General features: G+C 42.6%; 1 protein-coding gene across 1 annotated transcript; it reads left to right on the top strand.

The window, feature by feature from the left end:
• The first annotated feature begins 1,554 nt into the window (after nt 1-1,554).
• Nucleotides 1,555-15,811, top strand: LOC104955686 (lipid phosphate phosphatase-related protein type 3-like). The gene is given in 8 exon segments (XM_010783072.1): nt 1,555-1,779; nt 4,087-4,216; nt 5,293-5,488; nt 7,139-7,196; nt 9,649-9,822; nt 10,735-11,550; nt 12,284-12,982; nt 12,984-15,811. Coding segments are annotated over 8 exon segments (2,661 nt in total). The 3' UTR covers nt 13,347-15,811.
• Nucleotides 15,812-22,877: the final 7,066 nt, after the last annotated feature.

Raw genomic sequence — 22,877 nt, forward strand, 5'->3', positions numbered from 1 at the left:
GTCCCAACCCAATGGCCGCAATCCCCCATCCCATTACAACACTTAGCTCGACGGACCACCACCACCCCAATACCCATACCCGCCGCATACAAGTTACCTGGCTACCTGTGTCCGGGAGCTAAGGTTGTAATGAGATTGGGATTGATTAGATTGGAGTGCGTGGTCTAGACTGACAAAAGCCTGGGGGGTCTGGGGGTTATTTCGTTTTGACGTACAAAGTCTCACCGTAAAATAACACCGTCGGATTCCGTGTGACACGGTTATTAGTACGACAGCATTAGTCGAGAACTATACGGTGTGACACTTCCACCCTTACCTAATATGAGCCGTTTCCTCTTCACGAGTGATAGTGTCTTAAAAAAGTCTAAACACTTGTTATAAACTCTCTTTACCCAATAAAAACACATATATCTTTTTACACAAATCTAGAAACTCAAGTAGACTAACTGTTTCCCTCCGTGTTTTTTCACAACGCAAATATCAACACACAAGTCACATTCGAAGAAGAACTAGGAACTTACCTTGTGTTTAACTCGAACTTCTATTATTAGGAACGATCGAGTAAAAACCAGAGGTGTGGAGGTATCTCTTTATAGAAGTTCGAAGTCCCAACATGTTATCACGTCTCATCGATGTCACATCAAGACGCCGTACTACAAAAGAAAATCGACCGAAACACATTGATAAAATTGTTGGATGAGTGACTGCGCCTAACATTTATACAACGGATAACGTCCGTCGCAAAATAAACCTAATTAGGGAAAAAAGTGACGTATCTTTTGGCCTGATTATTTCTGTCCTAAATAAGTCGAGACATGGTGGTTGTTTGAGCTTTAGAAACATCTGCATTATTGAGGGAACGACCAAAAAAAGTGTAAACAGTTGCAAGTACATTGTTACCAACAATTCATTCGAAATATTGGCGGTTTTTTTGTGAGGTCATTAACCCACGTCCTACTAGTTAAAGACAGAGTCTATAAGTCACTAGATTTTACAGGCCCCAAACCTACAAACAGAACACTCAAGTAGTGTGGTCTTCGTTTATACGGTTTCCATCGAAGAGGTTGTGCGCGATTCGTTAAGTAAGGGAGTCTTTGACGGCTTAGTTACCGGAGTAACTATTATGTGTGGACTGTTACGGTTATGTGGTGTAGTTTGTGGGCGGCTCCGGGGGGGTTTAGTTATGTGTGTGTGACTGTGTGTGTGACATTAGGTAGTTCGTCGTGACCTTTGCTCGTCTCGAGAAGGGTTGTGAGGTAGAATAGTGAGTCTAACCTTCACCTAGTGCGTTAAGCTATCGTGGGTAGTGAGGTAAGAGTGGAGGTGTCTAGAGAGAGTGTCATCTAGTGTAGTGTGTTTACCTTGAAAAACGTTGAATATCGTGAAATGGAAAAGATAAACTAATAAAGGAGAAAAACCAGAGCAAGAAAAAAGAAAAAAGCATAAAAGAGAGACGACGGATGATGTGTTGTCTGTCATGAAAGGGGTATATATATATAGAAAAAGGGAAAGGAAAGACAAACATCTAGTACCTACCCCCTCCCGGATTCTTGAATGACAGACGTCAGGTTTGCTTCTGTACAGGGTTTCAGCGCTCTCGTCGTAGTGCGACCTCCGACGTCGAAGTGGAGGGAAGATGCGTCGTGGCACCGCGGAAACAGCATGCGAGTGGAGAGGCGTGAGGAGAAAGCGCGGGAAGACCCCACGATGGAGCGCAACAAGGGACCATTACCTGCATGCTTTATCAAACAACACGTCGCCGGTGAAAAATTTCCCAGAGTAATTGCGGGCACCCAAACAGGTTTTTATAAGACAAAGGGTATCGTTCGTAGCCTAAACAACCATTACTTAGTATATATGGTTCGTAAACTTTAATGTACTAGGTTTGTTCGTGGAGGTAACTGCGAGCGAGACGAGACTAGCGCGCAGCATGAAGAGCGAGAGTCGAGATGAGTGGACATTGCTGTCACCAACGTACAGTCCGAGCTAAATTAAGTAAACGAGTTAAACATTCCAAGTAAATAAAAATAAAAAGCGGAGAATTGGAAGAACAAACAGGGGGACATATACCTACGTTTCTGTTTTACATTCGCCATGTGCAAAAAAAAAACGAGTCCCTTTGAAGCTGTATACCACCCTAACGATCTGTACCGAAACGGTGTTCGTATAAACGTGTACGATAGATTAGGTATTAAGTTTGGTCCGTGACTTGCACTTGCCGTAAACAGCTTACTATGTCTCCTGATGTATGAAGTTTCATTCTATTCCCCTGAACAGAGGTACACATCAAATGTAGGAGGCGAGGAAGTCCGAATGTTTTGGAATAGCGTGTTGTGAACGACTCCCTGCTAATCTTCTTACTTAGCGACAACAAAAGATTCCACCTATAGTCAGAGAGACCGAGACCATTTAGAAGGTAAATTTGCCCGACTCGGGGTGGGGGAACTAAGGTGAAAAATCTTCTTCCTGTTTTTCGAAATTAATTGTACGTAATTTACTTCCCACTAACTTTCCTTAACCGTACTATGGCTTGACGATGGTGCCCTCATATGGAAATCCGTGGCGAAACCTCGAAACTCACGGCGGCAGTAATTTGAAGGAACGAATTAAAGAGACAGACGCCTTTTCGAAGAGGGTGCGGAATGTTTGACTTCCGAAACACACTAGAAGCCACCAACCTCGTTAAAAAGGCGTCAGCAAAAGGTCGTCTCGACAGGAGAGTGCACTTGCGAGTTCACTCTTAAGTAGGGTTAAACCGGACTGGTTTTCGGACCCCCCAGACCCCCCCAATAAAGCAAAACTGCACGTTTCAGAGTGGCCTTTTATTGTGGTTCAGCCTAAGGCACACCTGTGCAATAATCATGCTGTCTAATCAGCATCTTGATATGCCACACCTGTGAGGTGGGATGGATTATCTCGGCAAAGGAGAAGTGCTCACTATCACAGATTATTTCAGATTTGTGAACAATATTTGAGAGAAATGGTTATGTTGTGTATATAGAAAATGTTTTAGATCTTTGAGTTCATCTGATGAAAAACGGGAGCGAAAAAAAAAGTGTTGCGTTTATATTTGTGTTCAGTGTAGCTTCTTCTTGATCCTTGAGATGAACACAAATTGAGCTAGAAGAATAATAATCCTTTTAGCTCATTTTTGGTCTCCACTAACTCCATAGAGAAATATCTTCAAGCTTCAAGGGTTGTACATATGCACAGTAGCTACAGTGTAGTTGCGGCCATTGTTTTCTTTAGCTGGCTTTGTGTAACTATTTTAACAACTATCACTGACATTGTAATATGTTGCTTTGCAGGCAGCGTTTATTTGGATTATCACATTTTCTCACTGCTAGAAAACGGACTAATAAAAGCAGAATTTTCAGTCTGTACCACCAAAAGCTGAAAATCTTGTAGAGTAATAACTCCCTGCTGGTTTTTTTCACATTTGATCCAACGTTCATGTAAACATGTTGTTAAGTGAAGCCTTATAAGAGCAAAAAAACACTCCCGTATTGGTGCGGGAAGGATTCATTTTGTCTCAGATATTCAGTGATCTAAAATGTCTCGGGGTTTGGATGTTTGTTTGTGAGTTCATCACACACAGAAGCAAATATGCAAAGGCAAAGCTTCTCCAACACGCGCTAAGCAAATTCAATCTCCCCTCAGAAATGCCGAATCAATGGCCTCATTGATAAATACACACCTGACATGCCAATACACACCATCAAACACTGCCGAGGCCCCCCCAATCAATACACACACACTGACACACACACTGCTAATCCATCAGCAGCATGGAAACGAGCAGAGCTCTCCAACACTCATCTATCACTCAGATTGGAAGTGATCACAATTCGATAGCACCTCACCTCCATTCTCCCTCCACAGCTCTCTCTCACAGTAGATCACAATCACACAAATGGATTTTTGACATTAATAGCACTTTTACCCGTTTTCCTATTTGATTATTTCCTCTTTTTGTCTCGTTCTTTTTGTTCTTTTTTCATATTTTTCTCTCTGTGCCTACTACACAACAGAAATGTACTTTCCCCCCACTTTTTAACTTCTTTTCCCTTTCCTTTCTGTTTGTAGATCATGATGGGGGAGGGCCTAACGTACTGTCTGCAGTCCAAACTGAAGACATGTCCCAAGTCGGAGAGCAGCATCAACGCTGGAGGCTGCAGCTTCAACTCCTTCCTACGCAGAACCGTGCGCTTTGTCGGTACGTCCAACTCCTAGCAATCCTTTTAGGAGCTTTTGGGGGGATACATGGTTGTTGGTATGGACGTAGAAATAGTTGTTGTGCAGGGCCACTTTTTAAAGGGTCTCATTAACCGCGTGGTTTGTCAAAAAAATATTTGTTTCCCCATAGAAGCATCGGATTCTGTTGGTAATGAATGCATATATAAAGCATTTGAATTACATGATCCAAAACAAGCACCTCATTGAAGTGCTTGCTGATGCGGTGTATTTAAGTCAATCAGTTACTAAGTGTGACAGTGTTGCCATGTCAGGCTCGATTTTAATTCAATTTGCCTCTTTGTAAGGTTTATTTATTTTTATTTTTCAGTTTAACTTTTGTTTTTACCTTATGATCAAAGACAAATGTAAGGGTAACGTTTTTTTGCTCAGGGAAACTTCGACATATGGTGGTTGCTAGACATGGTTTGCCACAAAGCATATTCTGCACATGCTATCTAAATCACATAATTCAACACAGGCACTGAAGTGAAGCATTTGTCGAATGATACAGAGGACTAATACTTCAAAGTAAGATAAGAGGGAACTTGTCTCCATGTGTAGTTTACATCTGCTCCTTTAGGCTTACAAAACACTTTAATGAACAACCTGCTGAGGGTAGTTAGAGAATGAATGCTGTTGTTTTTAAGGTGGATATCAGTTTTGGCTCTGGTAAACTCTTCCATTTAACGGGCTGAGCCCCCACCTTGATTCCACTTTTTAGAAGAAGGAAAAAAGCTAATTACATGCATTAAATGAAGGGTGACTTGAAAGGAAATGGGCATGATAGAATGCTCCACGGGAAGTATACCTTTAGGCAGACTTTGAGCTTTGAAGTGAAAAGAGTAATTAATTCACCTTGCTTAATTTCTCTGTCTGCGGAAAAGCTTCTCAACGTTACAAACTGAAGGCTTGTGGTGTCACTTCAGGTGGTTGGAGCAATTTTCGAGTCGTTTTTCCAGCAGGTGTTCATAAGTGAACCACTCATAGTGAAGAATTCTCAAAGGGCTTTTTTTGTTCATCTACCAAGGCGACCATCTCTATCTCCGTCTCCCTCAGGTGTTCATGTGTTCGGTCTCCTGGCAACAGCCCTGGTGACAGATGTCATCCAGCTAGCGACCGGTTACCACTCCCCTTTCTTCCTCACCGTCTGCCAGCCCAATTACACGGCTCCAGGAGTGTCATGTGACAATAATGCCTACATCACACGGGACATTTGCTTGGGGAAGGATCAGTATGCCATCATGTCAGCTAGGTAAGACACACAGATACATGTAGACGTCTTAAATCAGCATCCATGGACACGTGGAAAGTGTCAACATGCTTGAATAAAAAATCCTTCCTGGATACAACTGAAAATAAAACATATAAGGCACTCAGATATTCAGTGCATTCATTACGGGATTATAGTTTTTAAGCTTCTACAGCAATGTTAGTTCCCTTTGTTTGCAAGTTGATGCACAAAAGTATATAACAAATATCTTGTAGGTTAATGCCTTCTGTTGAGGTTCTGCTTATACATATATATGATTTATCAGAAAATGCTACAAACCACATTTAGTTTCACTCATGAAAGAACAATACTGTATATTTCTACACATCAGCATCTCGCAGGGGTGAGTGTGCAAACTAAGACTAAGAGTCATTCAACTAATTTAGATTTGAAAAGGATTACAAAAGATTACAAAAATCAGGTGCTGCGGCTAATCGACCGTATTGAATAAACTCTTTAGCAGTGAACAGTCAAATGAACCGACAGAGGTCAAACAAACACGCTTCAGCAGCTAGTTTGGGTTTAGACGGGCATAATAACTGCAAACAGACAGAAACGATTTCAGTTAAATAGCTGCTAAAGATGATATCCTAGTATAAACACACATACTTGTGAGAACCCATATTTACGTCATGCTTTCCAAATGTCCTTAAAGGTGACCTATCATGCAAAATGCACTTTTGTACGTCTTTTATACATGAATATGTGTCCCCGGTGTTCCAGGGAACTCACCAAGAGTCAGAAAACACAACCCTCTCTATTTTCCTCCATACCCAAATCTCTTAAAAAGGGGCTGCAACGGATCTGATACAGACTGATCCAGATTTGAACACTTCTATGACGTCACAGAAGTGGCGCTACGGCTATTGGGCCAACTCCACCAATGAGGAGGAGACAGCCACGGACATTGCCGTTGGAAAGCGCTGGAGACGCTGTAGTACATATGCCAGGCCTGTAGATGGTGCTGTTCTCACAGAATCAGCCCATGATGCAAAGACAGTGTTAAATTGAGCGAAATGAGGAATGGCTAAAATGCATGATCTGTTTGGTATTTTGAAAAATAAAAAGTATAAATATGCCTTATATAGGTATGGTCCTACACTATATTATTCAAATATAGCATGATAGGTCCACTTGAAAGGAATAGTTATGGATAATTATGATGGATTATTCACTTTCTGACAGAGAATCTAACTCTCAGCAAGAAAGCAAAACTTCAACAAATGTCAACTAAATTCCTAATCCCAACAATTAGCATACACAAAGGTTTAACCCTGAACAAGTGGGAGAAGGTAAACAGACGATAAGCACACTCATAACACATGACAGTGCCTTGGTAATGCAAATTAAATCAGATTCAGTTTTCTAAACTCTAAATTAGCGACTTTGACCTCAACTAATTTACTCTCCCCTAATGTTCCCACTAAAGCCCATAGTTTTAAGTGTATGTTGATTAATGCTCAGATCCAGGGGCACAGGTTTAATGTCAACATCACAAACAGCTTTTTCAGGTTTATTCATGAGTCAATAAACACAAAAAATCCACTCAGCTTTTTTATATGAGGCATAAATCTCTCTTTGTCTTTCGGCCTTCACTCTTTCACGCCTAACTCTGCCCCTTTTTTCCCTCAGGAAAACATTTCCATCCCAGCATGCAACGCTCTCTGGCTTCGCTGCTGTCTATATCTCCGTAAGCACCTCTGTGTTTGTGTACCTTGAGTTTGGTGTAATTGCATCATTAACTTTGTGCTTGCATGTGTTTGTGACTGTGTATGTGTGGTTAATTAGAGGTGTCTCTCTTATGAACATTAATTCACTCTAACCTTGAAGTAGTTAAAGGGACAGTTCACCTTAAACCGAGACATTTATATTTGTCCTCTTACCTGTAGTGCTTATTATCATCTAGATTGTTTTGGTGTGAGTTGCCGTGTGTTGGAGATATCTGGAATAGAGAAGTCTCTCCCCTATGAGTAGTCGACGCTTCCTTCTGCACAGTGATATGGTTTTCAAGTGTAGTAAGGTATATATACAGATAGTCAATAGAACTGCTCACAACAGGGTCTGTTGATTATCTTGAGTAACCGCTTCATGATTTCTGCAAATAGTCATTACTTTAGAGTTTTGTATTAATTTTTGACTGCACTCAGAGTGCCATCTCGTTCCATTAAATCCAAGAGAAAGCAATTATCTCTATCGCTGATATCTAAAACACTCAGCAACTCTCACTCTGAAAATATTTATTGTTCCATTTAGGAGCTGGATTGTTGCCTTAATTTAGTGTTGATATGATTTTGGTAAGACAAATGCTCGGTGATACAAAAGTATTTACATTTATTTGTTAAATGTTGTTTTTATTAGAAAATCTCCATGACAGTTTATCCATTAAATGATCTGTTTCCACGATAACTACTTATTTTTAATGAATGTTGCTGCTGGCAAATAAGATGAGTTCCTGCATCACAGAGGATTCCAGCTGGAAAAACATCACTGTCACTTCATGCATAAATCACAATTGTATTATGTTGTTTACTCACTGAGAGATTTCCGGATTTCAGACTACAGTACCCTCAGGATAAAAACCATCCAAATCATACATTAAAAAAAGAATATGAACTGACTTTCAAGGTCAGATTTCTGTTGGCTTCTACATCCTAGCTCATATTGGTAGTGGCGTTGTGCCATTCTGTATTCTGGTGCTGACAGCAGCAGTATGTGAACTGTACAGCAAAGTAGCACTGTCATTTCCTCCCCCCCACACTCACACACACACACACACACACACACACACACACACACACACACACACACACACACACACACACACACACACACACACACACACACACACGCGCCTCTAACAAAGGCTATTCAAGCTACTGGCCATATCTCTGCTGCCTCACTGAGCCCAGAGTGTGCTCATTAAAGCCTACCAGACCGATTTCTGATGAGAGGGAATAGGTAGGAGAGGAAGAGATGGAAAGCAGCTGTTTTGGTTGCTATTGTTGCATCATGTTGTCTCTGTGTAGACGCTGTTAATAGTCTGTTAACTTGGATGATTTTTCTTTGGTGTTATTCTACACTTCCCATTACATTAGAACATGTATTTATTGTATTAAGTATCAAAAACTTCACAATCGAGTGAAATGTTTCCAGTAATTTCCATAGCCTACCTTCTCTTCACACATTTGGTTGTTTATTTTTTATTTGCTGGAACCTGACAGTAAAAACAGATGGCTTGATAAAGTGGACACATTTTATTGCATTGGAAGTCACTGAAATGTCAAACTTCTGGCAGATTCTTGCGTCTGGAAAAGTTGGATTTTAAAGCTCACTACTAGATGGACAAGCTTGTTAAAATGGATATTTTTGCCAAGCCTGCTTCTCTGTCACTCAGCTGTCAGCTACTTTAAGTAATCGAAATATGGTGTGCATGCAGAGAATTTCAATGTATATCTATGAATATATCCTGTCTCCCTTCCCGTTTCCCTCCTGCTTATACTTCCCCACTCTACTGTGCTGTCAAAGAATATTCATCGTAATGACCTAGTTTACCCTAGCTAGTTTAAAATGCCTCTAACAATCCATACATTATTAAAATAATTTTCAAGGACCACAAACAATAAGAGACAGGCTGTTGTTTTTTTTCTTAGTGTCACTTCAAGAGCATTTTTAAACAAGTGCAGTTGCATTTGAAAGAAGTGAAATTATGTTACCCAGTTATATGAATAACATTAAGTTACATTTATTTTATTTTTTGCTCAGAAAGTTAGGACCCAGTTAGCTTAGCTTGGTTTAAAGAGTGAAAGCTGTTTCGGCTGTTTCCCCTGCTTCCACACGATATGCGAATGCTAAGCTTAGCTAAGCTAACCGGCTGTTAGCTGTAGCCTCTAAAACACAAACATAAAAGTGGTATTAATCATCCCAATTAACTTTGAGCAAGTGCATTTCCCAACATTTCTAATTGTTCTTTTAATAATAAAGTATCAAATATGAAAAATGTATTTTAATCCTGTAAACTGTAAATCAGTCTATCGCTGAGGTCAAGTTTTACTGCAGTGTGTTGTTATGCCTTTTAATGACATCTCCAGCTCAGTCTCCATGCATCTGGCTGGCATATTAATGCGTGTCTTTTTTCTCTGCAGATGTATTTAAATGCCAGCATCAACACCACGACCAAGCTGCTGAAGCCGTTGCTGGTGTTTGCTTTCTGCATGGCGGCGGGCCTCGCCGGGCTGACACAGATCACTCAGCACCGCAGTCACCCCATAGACGTCTACGTGGGATACCTCATAGGAGCCGGTGTAGGAGTCTACCTGGTAAGTGAAAATATGTATCAAACTAAAACCTGTGGGAAAATACTTAAAGGGCTTAATTTATTTATGTATCAAACTAAAACCTGTGGGAAAATACTTAAAGGGCTTAATTTATTTAGCTGATTTCAAGATAGCTACCTTTTATGCTACTTTAACTTGTTCGGAGACATTTTACAAGTGAGACTGTTTTGAAATATCTTTCCTATTTCAGGGTTTAGTTTGTGAAATGAGTGCCAGCTTTTGTTTTGAAGTATTTAGGGGTGTCAATTGTCCCCATGGAGAAGTTAACAGCATGCAGCGAGGTGGTAATGACCAAATACATATAAATAGATTTTTTGGTTTCTAATTAAGCGCTTTTGTTATTTTTGCATTGGCTGAATTGTCACGTTGTATTATTATAACACTCTCACAGTATTTGCTAACAAATTATTATTTTAACAACCTCTCCATGTGGCTTCAGCACTTCAGCATATTTTTTTGGATAGGATCTATTTATAGCCTTTTTCTATTTCGGAGGGAAGGGAGAGAGAAAGAATAATCCGATAAGAATTCTCTGGAACAATTTCACACTTAATTTTAAGAAAACTTGTCGTCTCCATTCTCCACGCTTCCCACCTCCTCTCACTCTCTTTCTTTCTCGTCTTTTACATTTTAAGAGGGAGAGCGTTTCCTCCTTTCATTAAAGGATAAATCTTAAGAGGGGGAAGCAAATGAATCACGTTGAACTCAGACTAGACAACAGAAAGAAGGAGAAATGTCTATTCATGCATTTGCTCCCCACTAATAGAAATATAAAACAATTTCCCTCCAAAAGATTAAGAAAGCACATTTTTACGCTTCAGTCTTTATCTAACATGCTCGGTATTTCTATCTCCTCTTTCCCAATCCCCCCACCGCCCTGTATCCGTGTCTCAGGCTGTGTTCGCAGTGGGAAACTTCAAAGCATCAGAGGAAGATGCTCCCTCTCTACAGAGACTGACCCCAGCTCAGCAGAAGGACGGCCTGAGGGTGCTGACCCAGCGGAGTCATGACTCGCTGTACAGGAAGACCCCCAGGGTGTCTGAGAGCAGAGAGGAGCTTGGGGCGGGGCTAGGGTCTGGGGCTCGCAGTAAGGTGAGGAGGGAGAAGGCGTCGTTGGCTTCCCTCAAACGAGCGAGTGCTGATGTGGATCTCCTGGCAACCCGGGGTCCAATGGGCAAGGAAACCATGGTTACATTCAGTAACACCTTGCCCCGCGTCGCAAACGGCAACAGCCCCATCTCACCCTCAGACGAGCTGCCCACCACGCAGCGTCACATGACCTTCAGCGTTCCCTATGACTCCCAGAGGTCTCGGCAACTGGTGACAGAGTGGAGGCAGCGGTCGGTGGAGCTCCGCAGCCAGAGTTCAAGAGACGAGGAGGAAGGGATGGACAGGAGGGACGGGGGAGATGAGGGGGAGGAGGACCAGGAGATGCCCTCCTCTCTTTATCCCACAGTCCAAGCCAACAAGGGCATCGCCACACCAACTGGAGCCAGGATGGTGGTGTCACCCCCACTCGTTCACATCCCTGAAGAGGCCAGCCGGCCGCCGCCTGTCTCTCCGAAGAGTGCCAAGACCCGCGCCAAGTGGCTGTCACTCCAAGATGGAGGCGGGGGGAAAGAGCCGGGGGTCGGGCCGATCGCAGTGTCGACCCCCCGTGTGCCGAGCACCCAGCCCAACCAGCCGCCCAGCCAGCCGAGAGTCACTCAGGTGAGGAAGAAATTGGAAAATGAATGCCTGCAAATCATATAATTATATTCTTTAGAGAAGTTATTTCTCCTTCTTTGATTTCTACTGGCATGCAGCCAGTTCTTACAAATATAGTCCAGACAGGAAGATTTAATGGCTGCCAAACGCTGCATGTGCAACACACCTAATGATTTATTTTGATGGTCAAATCAAAACACGTGTGGAGCCAATTTCACTGATTAGTTTCCAATATAAAATACTCACGCTGGGATTCAAACACTTATTATAGTTGGAGTTAAATCTCAATGAAACGTCTGTTAGGGATACTGAATGTGTTACTATAACCTTTTTCATAATTACTGCAATGAAAGCCCCTGAGCATAATCGTTCAGCTGTTTTGAAAAATACAAAATGCTGCTCTTGAAAGCAATGAAAGCTCATCTTTTACTTTGGAACCAGAAATTGAAAATGCAAAAGTGAGGTCAATTTTCCAGATGATCTTTTTTCCTTTCAGGTACCTGTAGATAGATTTGGTTTGCAGATAAAAGAAAAGGGATCCATTATGACACATACATCACATCTAAAACCATTTCAAAACCACTAGTATAATAAATAAATATGCATCGCTTTCTTAGCATCTGTGACATTGACTCAGCTTGATAATTTATTATACAGCTGCTGGAACAAAGCTGTTTTTAAAACACTTTGGGACAAGTGGTTCTACATTCTCAATACATGTTTTTCTGTCCTCCAGGTGATAGCCATGTCCAAGCAGCTGGGCCATGGGGTCACTTCATCCACTAAGACGTCAGAAGGCGGCTCCTCCTCCGGTGGTGGCTCTAACTGCTCTGACTCGCCCTATTACCGGATCCCGTCTGATCGCGACAGCTGCACGGGGAGCAACCCGGGGAGCATAGCCGGCAGCGGGAGCATCGTCACCATCGACGCTCACGCCCCTCACCACCCGGTGGTGCGCGTGTCGGCCGCTAACGGCAAGCCGTGGGAGTGGAGGAACACCATCAGCGGAAACATGATGTCCGCCGACACGGCAGCGGACAAACACCGCCTGGCGCTGCAGCGGCAGGACAATGTCAGTCAGTACCGGGACTACCGGACTCTGCCGGTGAAAAAGGAATCGCACTGCTCCTCCTCCTCACCCAGCGCCGAGGGAGGACCCGATCTGCCTCCCCCACCCCTCCCCACCTCCACCTCCCCTCTGCCTCCCCCTCTTCACATGCTGTCGTCCCCTCTACCACCACCGCCTCCCCACTCGTCTTCTTCCCCTTTGCCTCCGCCTCCTCACCCAAGTTCCTCTCCGATGCTTCCTCGTCTTCCTCACCCTGCCTCCTCTCACATGCCTCCTCACCTGTCCTCTCAGCTGCCCCCACCACCCCTCCCATCATCTTCTGCCCATGTTCCCCCCCTCCTCCACTCATGCTATCTCTCAAATGCCCCCATCATCTTCTCCCATTCCCCCCCATCCTCACTCATCTACCTCTCAAATGCCCCCACCACCTCACCCATCTTCCTCTCAAATGCCCCCACCACCTCACCCATCCTCCTTTCAAATGCCCCTACCTCCGCATCCATCCTCTTCCCCTTTGCCCCCTCCACCTCACTCCTCGTCCTCCATGCCTCCACCTCCTCACCCGTCCTGCTCCAGCATGCTTCCCCCTCCTCCCCATCCAGACTTACTGATGGACGGCCACAACCAGTCGCTGTCCCGCACCTCCACCCTCCCTCGCCGGCCCTCCGCCCGTAGCCATGCCGAGCAGGAGCACTACTACAAGGCCATGCAGAACGAGAGGATGTTATAGTGAAGACGGCTTTGTCATATTTATGTACTGCAGAGGACTCCGCTGAAAGAGACAGTGACACAAAGTAGGATGTGGCAGGCGAATAGTGACTTTTGAAAAATGACAAAAAGGGTTTAGAGACTCTGAACAGAAGCTTCAGTGAAAACGCTGAAAATGAAGGGGCAGCAGGGGTGGAGGTCTGGCAGCTCACACATGCCCAGCAGGGGATCTGGTTTTCTCTCCTGCTCACACACACTGCCCACAGCGCCGGCTCAACGGCTCTGACTGGGAAAAGAACAGACGAGAGCAGGGGAGTCAAAGAGAGCCGGGTGAAGAATTAAAAACCCTCGCTTCACCTACATCCTCTGTTTTCCTTTAAGACGCATTCAAAGAAGGAGTGGAAGAGGCTGCAGCTGAGAGAGAGATATCACAATAAACGGTTTGGGATTTGCTAAATTGAGTTTCCCTTGAGAGGAGGGATAAGACTCAGAAAACAAAACAACTACAGGCTATACTAGCTCTCCTAAAAATAGTGCAGCTGTTAGCCAGCCAATACACACAGATAATTTCCCGTTGTAAGAAAAACTATAAAATACGAAAAGACAGACCACGGTAAGTTCAACCACAGATTCAAGAGTATTAGCAACAACCCACCAGTCTTTTTTCCCCCCTCTGATTACACAAAGCAAATGGGGAAATGTATGTTAGACACCATGCAAATCTGTCCGTAGTATCCACCAGAGAGATCCGGCTTAGGAAGTGTTACTTCTGGTCGGGGTGTGAGATGGAGGAGGAGGGGTGGGCATAAGGAGGATCACGCACAGTTGGGCACCCCTATACAGACGTCACTGACTGGATTACTGTTGTAAACATGAGAGGCGTTGGAACGGAAAGGGAATTGTTCCCAAATCGAAGGAGGTGGGCAGCCAGTCTGTCTCTGCTGTGTGCGAAACCTGCCACGGAGCCTGAAGCAGCACTAAGGAGATTAACGGTTGTTTATCAAACCATGCGAGCACACTCTTCCCTCCATAGGCCTTTGCATTTGCTCCTCTGGCAAAACACAATGGTGAAGGGACTGCTAATGGGAAGCCAGGAGTGCAGACCGCCATCACCACCGACATGCACAGGTGCCGGTTGGATGCAACGTAGTGGCTAGCAGTCTCTGTTTACACATGTTTACATTTCAAAGATTGTGGCACTACTTTCTAAACATGCATACTTTACAAGGGGTTTCAAATATGTTGTTTTATTAATGATGTTTTATTTATACTTTAAACATCGGTAATAAGAAATGTTTCCTTTTGAAGAGCAACTTCAGGGTTGAAAAACATCTTTCGTTGGGGTGCAAATGTGTTTTATTTTTTTTAGGAAAAGCTCTGCAGGAAGACTAAATAATGTTTACAATATTTACAGCTCCAGACTTCATCTATTATGTATGCCCACTTATCCTTTGCAGGGTCTCTAGAGATCGTCACCCTTATTTAAGTATGCCTTATTAGAAAGAGTTTTTAGGTAGGTCTTTTTTTATGATCAAATAAATTCCCTTTTTTAATTAAAGTGACAGAACCTTCCAAAACCTTCAAAACAAACTCAAAGTCAGCTCCACTTTCGCTTCGGCTTTGGATTTGCATTACAAAGTTTGAATGGTCCGACAAACTACAGATGAACTACATGGGCTGATGAGGTCTATGCAATGCAGTCAAAAGGTCCAGAACAAGAGAGTAGGTACAACAAACTGCTGTTTCATACAGTATGTCCTGAATGAGCTTATCAATTAAAGGTTTACATCTAGATTCTTTACCAATTTGGATCAAACGATTAATAATTAGCCATGGAATAATGAAATGATTAACCTATGATAAAAAATAATCAGTAGTTGCAGCCCTAAGAAACTTCAAATCTACAAGTCGAGAGGAAGTGTGTGCTCTTTCTGCTCGCCCCTGCCTCTTATGTGTATTTATACTACGGTGTAAGTCATTATTTGGTACCTATCATTTTATACATTGCAGTTTTTTCTAAATACAAAAAGAGATTCCTTTCAATTAAGTGCTTTATTTTAGAGTGTAGCTTACAGACTCAAACACATGGAAGACTTTTACCACGTCATCAGAAGGATACAAGAACTGATTTTGTAAAGTTGTGCTAGGATGGGAAAGTTAAATGGAAGTTGTACTCTGTAGTGGAGCTCCTCTGAGGGGGGGCTGGTAGATAATGTTGCTCGTTGGTTTGTGCTGCATGTGTGTGTACGAGCGTGTTTTTTAAAACTATGCTTCAAGTCTGTGCTGTTGCCTTTGACGGACAGACATGCTGTATTTACAGTGCTGGTGATTATCGTACTACTTTCCCCCATTTTGCCTGTGAAAATACTTGATATTACCTAATACTATTAATCTTATTAATTATTCTGCAGTCCTTTTTTATGGGCTAATGTTTTCTATCTGTGGTGATGTGTAACATTAATAACCCATTTGAATAATAAAACGAAGACTTCTTAACTGAGGTTTCATCTTGTGTTACTTGAGGGTCAATGCCGGAGCAGCTTTTACTGCAGCTCTAATGAAAAGGATATGTTTAATTGATCCTTGGGTTATGAGTACTTTCATGCTCATTCACACTGTACACTCAAACATTGACACACACACACACACACACACACACACACACACACACACACACACACACACACACAGCCAGACAGATACAGCACATTTGCAACATTTGCTCCTTTTGTGTGGGCGAGTGTCAGGTTTCCATAATGAATACTGCTGAAACACTGGTCAGTCCCAAATGACCTGCAGGGATACTGTGTGTGTGTGTGTGTGTGTGTGTGTGTGTGTGTGTGTGTGTGTGTGTGTGTGTGTGTTTGTGTGTGTGTGTGCGTGTGTGTGAGAGATACAATATGTGTGCGTGTCTGTGTGTGGTGTGTGTGTGTGTGCTGTGTAGTGTGTGTGTGTGTGTGTGTGTGTGTGTGTGTGTGTGTGTGTGTGTGTGTGGGGGTGTGGGTGTGTATGAATGCGTAAACATTTTGAATTTTTTGTGTTTTTGTACTCATTTATTGGGAGTATTCATTTTCATAATAATAACGATAATATGTATTATAGTGAGGTATTATTAATAAGATGGATTTGTGTTTGAGCATGTGCACTAACTGTGTTTTTTGTTAAATTTAAAATAACTTCTGCCAGTTGGTTTTTCCTGATATAAACTATAGCATGATTCACATGCTTTAGGCCCGGGTGGATGATTATCAGATAGCAGGTAGGGTTTGTATGTATGTGTATAAAAGTAGTATGTGGTCCAGATGTATTCAGATTATGTGTCCATTCAGATATGTGTCAGATTTGTGCGTTTTTATTTCTATATTCTTGTTTGTTTCGGCGTGTTTGCATGTGTGTGTGTCCGGGGCTTTGGAGCATTGAGCTGTGTGATGAGGCCGTACAGGCAGCGGGGGTGCAGATGGTGTACTGATGCCTGAGGACAGTCAGCCTGTCCATGACTCACACTCAGCAAGGCAGCATCTCTCTGTCTTCCTCTCGCTCTCTCTCTCTTTTACTCTCTCCTTTTGGTGGCCCAGAAAGCACAACAAGTGAGTATTCGTGTGTGACTGCAGGAGGAAACAGAAAATGTGGAATGAGCTGATTTTAGGCATGATTCTATTTGTTCTGCCGTGTGTGTGTGTGTGCGGTGAGAGTGGCTTTCCAGGGGAAGCTGCTGACCCTCTTTTCAGGACTGGTTTACCACTGCAGAACAGCACAAAAGCCTTTTGTCCGTATTCACTTTTATCTTTGTCGCTCTGTCACTGTCATTCTACCTACTGTCCTCTAATCCAGCTCCTCTTGAACCTTTCTCACATGGAGGATTTGGAGCTTTTATCCTGATTTTCCTCCATCTTTGAGTTTCTCGAATAACGAATTAGGCTTTTAAACGGTGGCAGGGATCTTTTTTACTGTCACTCCGATCAATATAGGCTGTAATGTTCTTACATTTCAGATATGGATCCCTTTCTAACATGGAAAGATTGTCATATCCAAAATATCGCCCTCCTGGATATACAGGGATTGACTATATTGACATTAGATCTCAGCGTCTAAAGGCTTATTTCAGATAAGGACCCACGGTTGAGGAAAATCTGTTCTAAAAAAATCTAAAAGTAATGGTGTCATATTCCTATGGTGTAACGCTTGTTAAAAGTTTCATCCTGGGACCAACTATAAATTACACTTAGTCCCACAAGGGCTTATTAAACCACATTAGAAATCCTGTCATTTGTCGACCAGCCAGACCCAGACACCGAGCTTTTTCGGATCCCAAAAGATAACCAGCCTTAATGTGCCAGTCAGCCGTCTGCCGGCACAGCTGGGAGCTCAGTCTGACATTTCTCTGAGGCGGGCTTCACTGAGTCAGTAGCTGCATTTCCTTGTTTCTACCTAGGGGTCCAAGGCAATGTAAAGACAAAAACATGACCCACAACCTGACAACGTGGCTTGAAATTAAGAATAACATCCACACCCAGAATGTGCAGGCATTTAGCTGTTAGGAGAAACTATTTCCCTCCATGGATACAGTTTGGAGTTAAGGATATATGCTAGCTCCCTTTCTCTTCAACCCGCAGGCTACACAGGGTGATAAATCTCCTATACCAAGCTACATGTTACATTGTTTTTAGCCCAGCAAGGAGCCTGACGCTTTTATAGGGTTGGCCTCACCTCTTAAGACCACCGCTGCTTTATGGGAGCTCGCTTTTCAAGCACACTGATTCATTGGATATTTCTGACATGAACCAGTTTTACTTTCTCACCTAAATTAAGACCTAACCTTTAGGGTTTGGACCACACTAGCTCCACTCTTCATTGAGCTAAATGCTAACGTTATCACGCCAACATGCTCACAACACACAGATTTTAAGCAGCTATAGACCCAATATACAGGTGAGGCTGATTATAAAGTTAATGTTAGTTTTGCAGTTATTTGCTCATAAACAGAAATATCTGACGAATCAACATTTTGACCTTTTCATGTCAGTAAATGAAAAGTTAAGGGATCACTAAAGTGTTTGCAATTCATCTTAAGGGCTGCATGATCTGTACCGAATTCCATGGCAATCAATTCAATAACCAGTGACATTTCGCTCCAAACCACAAATGTCAAACTACTGGTGGCGCTGCAGGAAAAGTCAGAGGATGTGAGTACGACTCCATCCTCTAGAGACTATGAATGTCTGTAAGAAATGTCATGCCATCCTGAAACCGTTGTAGTAGTTTACGATATATTTGAGTTTGTAGGACATAACGGTGGACTGGCCAACAGACTGGCATCGTCATCACTAAAGCCCCTCAGCTAGAATGGCCAAAGATTCCTGAAACTCAGACACGGCTAAGAGTCTGTAAATAAGACTGTTTTAAAAATATTCCTCGAAAGTTGACTTAGCTTAGATTGCAAAGCTTTTGTGTGACAGCTTAAAGATACACTCTACAAAGCAGGGAACGTTTGTAAGTCCCCTCTCTGCTTCCCCAATTATTCTTGATGTGTGTGCCTGGCTTGTCTCCTCATGCTTTAACTGAGAAGTGAGGCAATAAAGATGGAGATGGAAACAACATACTCCTGTAACCCTTTACCCTACATGCATGAGCGCACACGGTAACACACTTACTTACTAAACCCAGACGTAGAGATTTAAGAGAAACACCCTTATACAGGCGGACAGCAATCACATAAATATTCACATACACTTTCACACACTCGCTCTTACATTTGGCCTTGTGCTTTTCGTCTACATCTAGAGGCAGAGGAGAGGGGATAGGGTGCTGTATTTGAGCATGAGTGCGCTGATGTGGTTTCTGCCTCACATGCATGAGTAAGACTGTACACTGACAGTACATGGCTTTGATACCCTACAGGCCTAGCAAAGGGTAACACACTGACACAGTTATTAGACCAGACTAATTGGGTCTGGGACTATGTGTGTTTGTGTGTGTCGATGTGGGAGCCTTGGTGCATGCATGTGTTGATGTATGTGTTACCCTTACATGTATTTGCATCAAACCCTATGAATAATTGTCCTTCACCACCCTCTTACATTGTAACCTTCTTAAATGTAAGAAAATAAGAGTGTGTGTTTGTACATACGTCATGTGCTTGCTTGCTTGTATCATGTCCGTGCATGCTTCTGCTCTGACTGCATATGCCTCATCTCTCTGCACTGCTTATCTCTACTCCCTTACGTCCTCTCAAATTCATATATATCTCCTGCCAGAAAATCGTGTCATATATGATAGGGTTTTCTAAAGGAAGCTCTTGGCAGACGATCCGCACTCTTGCAACCGCCTGACCCACTTTCAGTCCTCACATCGCCACAGTTAAGATGCTCAGGGTTGTTATGCATTGTACACAAAGAAATAAATAAAAGACAAACAAACATTTAGCTGCAACGTTGCACAGCAGTCACAAGTGAATAGTACACTTTATCAAAACTGCAACACAGGCATATGTGTACTGTAACATAAATGTTTCACCATTGCAAATAATCCAGTCTAAAAAATAATAAAAGACAATCCCATGATTAATTCAGTCTAAATTAGTCGGTCTGGGAGCCTAAATTTAATGAGTAAATTAATGTGCTGCGGCAAAAAACTCATCTGTACTTACGCCTATAATCCATCCTATTTCATATCAGCCGTAAGCAGGGGAGCAGAGATAAAGACTGCATCTAAATATATCTGATTGGCTCTAAGTGAGTCTGACTGTTTACTGGTAGTCAAGCTACATCTTGTGTCATACGCCGTGAGTGATGATAAGAGGTGGAAGTAGGAATATGCATTGATTGATATTGTAAAGAATGGAGGGAGGAAACGAAATAAAAGCGAAAAATGAGGCCAAGGAGGGAAGGAAGGAGCAGAGTAACAAATAAAGGAATCAACAATAAAAAGCCACAGGGACTGAAGAAAGAGATGGGATGAGGAGATGAATGAAAGGGTGGAAGCAACAAAAGAGCATGCATGTGACAGGGAGAGATGTACATAAGGAATGAAGGTGGAAAATCTAAAATTGGAATGAAGGAAAAACAGAATTTGAGAGGTGACACAATGGGAAACAAGAGATAGAGATGACTAACATTGATAAAAGAAAGAGGGGGGGAAAGGAAGCTAAAACAGATCAATGAATTGTGGAGATAAAAATGACCAGTTTAAAGTGACTTCATTGGCAAAAGACAGAAAAGAAAGAGCTGTCAATCCACTGTGTCTCCCAGTTCAGCTTATACATGGATCACTGGCTTCACCACAATACTCGCTGACCTGCATAACAGATACCAATTAACACAGTGTCACATCTGATCTCCACTGGATCCAACACCAGAAGAGACAGGGGGAGGGTGTGTGTGTGTGTGTGTGTGTGTGTGTGTGTGTGTGTGTGTGTGTGTGTGTGTGTGTGTGTGTGTGTGTGTGTGTGTGTGACTAATGATGCCACTTTATAATGAGGCCAACACATCCATTCACACTCGCACATTTCCATTGCATGACCCTCATTATTCCCCTGTGGATGTACAGCTTCAGACTGATGTTCATTTGTGTGCATATTCAAAAGAGCCGGCAGATTAAGAGAACGGTATTTAAAAACGTTTTCAGACGGAGACCAAGCGCTCTTCTTTCATTATTCATGTCTGTTTCAGTGGCGGTATTCTGCCGCCATGGAGAGAGGCACAAAGAGAAGTAAAAAATGACACAGGATGGAGGAATGAAGAATGACAAAATGTAGCAAATTAGATAGACACCACGTTAAAGGGTTGGATCGAAGCGTTATCTTTTGATGTAGTCGAGTGAAACTGCTCATTACAAACCAGAGCAACAAAAGAAAAAGTGCAACAGTTCTCCCACTCACACACCCACGTGCACAGCTACAACAGCACATTACTGCTGAGGAAACAAAACAATCTACAGTAGCCCACTATTGACCTTTTTAAAGCATAGAGTGAGAGACACAAACTGATAGACGAAAAAACAAAAAGAGAATTGTTTTTGGCATTTTTCTGGCCCTGTGCACTGAGGGTATTCCAGGATGGAGGAAACTCTTTGTACTCCTCCCTCCCGCAGGCCTCAATCTGCCTTTCAGCTCCCTCCTTCAATACTTTAGTCTCTGCCTCACTCTCCCTTATCCATTCACTTTCTCAACACCCCTCTCCTGCTGTGGATTTACGCCCGCCTCCTCCAAATTCCACTCAAGTTATTTTCGTTTTGGGTAATTTTTGTATTCCGCCGATGTTTATTCATGACCGAGGTTCTGAGAGAGAGATAAAACGCCAAGTGCTGAGCTGGCCCCGAGGGCTGTGAGGGCTCAAGTCAGTCTGCAAACACACATGCGCATACACACTACTGGAACACACAGGCACATGTTTGCAAAAAGACACACACGCTAACCTTCCTGCAAACAAACACATGTGTTCAGCTTTTCCTCACATACAAACTGAGGTGTTTTGCCTGTGAAACATCACTATCATTTTCAGAATAAGACTCAGCCGGCTGCCTCCCTTTCTGTTTGTCAAGGAGAAAATGATTGTCTTTTTGAGATGCCCAAAATATGCCTGACCCTCATCTGTCAGCAGTGTTTATCATGATGTCATGACACAAGAAGGGAGCCTGCGTTTCTCTTCCAAACCCACCCCCTCCTAAGTGTAGTTTTATTTGTCTGTTGTCTACTTAGGGATTCTGTGTATGCAAACGTGCGCGAGTGTGTCGACGGATTTGCAGTTCAAATGGCCAGAGGGAAAGAGAGATGAGAGCCGTGATGTGCAGAAAGTGAGCAAGAGACACGGAGAGAACGAGGCGCTTGTCTCTCAGAGTGGATTTAAATCCTTTTCTCCATCACCAGTTCCCAAATCTGCTCAGCTACTTTCCTATTTACACACATGCCAATCTGGTCGCTTTGTGTGTCCCTTTTCTGCAAATGTTCCATATTTCCACATTCCTAGATGTCAGGGAAAGCTTGTGTTTGGCATTGGGGTTGCCTGCACATTTCATTTTTGAAACTCCCTAAGAAAGAGTAGAATGACTTTAGGTTAAAGGACTAAACCTAGAACCCTAAACCTATTGGTTTACTTTTCTCTATAGTGTCAACGATGTATCTAACGTCCATGTCCCATGTTAACACATAAGGCTACATTGATTTATAATAACCCAGCATGCATTGATTTAATTTAATTAAGTAGCATTTGATCTGATCTGAAAATCTGATTAGGCAAATGTAAATGTTAAACTCTTACTAAATAATTACTAATGCCTAAATACATTTGCAACATTTGCAGAAAAAAAACAAATCAACCGCACGCATGAGATTAAGTGTTTTATTTGTATGACATAAAACCCTCTCATAATAACTATTAAAAAAAGATGTTGATGTAATGTTAGTTTTTCTCCCTAGGGCTGTTTATTAGGGATATCTAACAGTTAGCAGGCTAATACAACAGTCCTGAAGAAAATCCTCCCTACATAAAGATTAAAATGTCCCATGACACATGTCTTTGTTAACATGAAAAGAAAATCCTCGTGGATGTTAAAAAAA

Source organism: Notothenia coriiceps, unplaced genomic scaffold (genome assembly GCF_000735185.1).
Source record: "Notothenia coriiceps isolate Sejong01 unplaced genomic scaffold, NC01 NC01_scaffold00024668, whole genome shotgun sequence".
NCBI classification, from domain to species: Eukaryota; Metazoa; Chordata; class Actinopteri; order Perciformes; family Nototheniidae; genus Notothenia; species Notothenia coriiceps.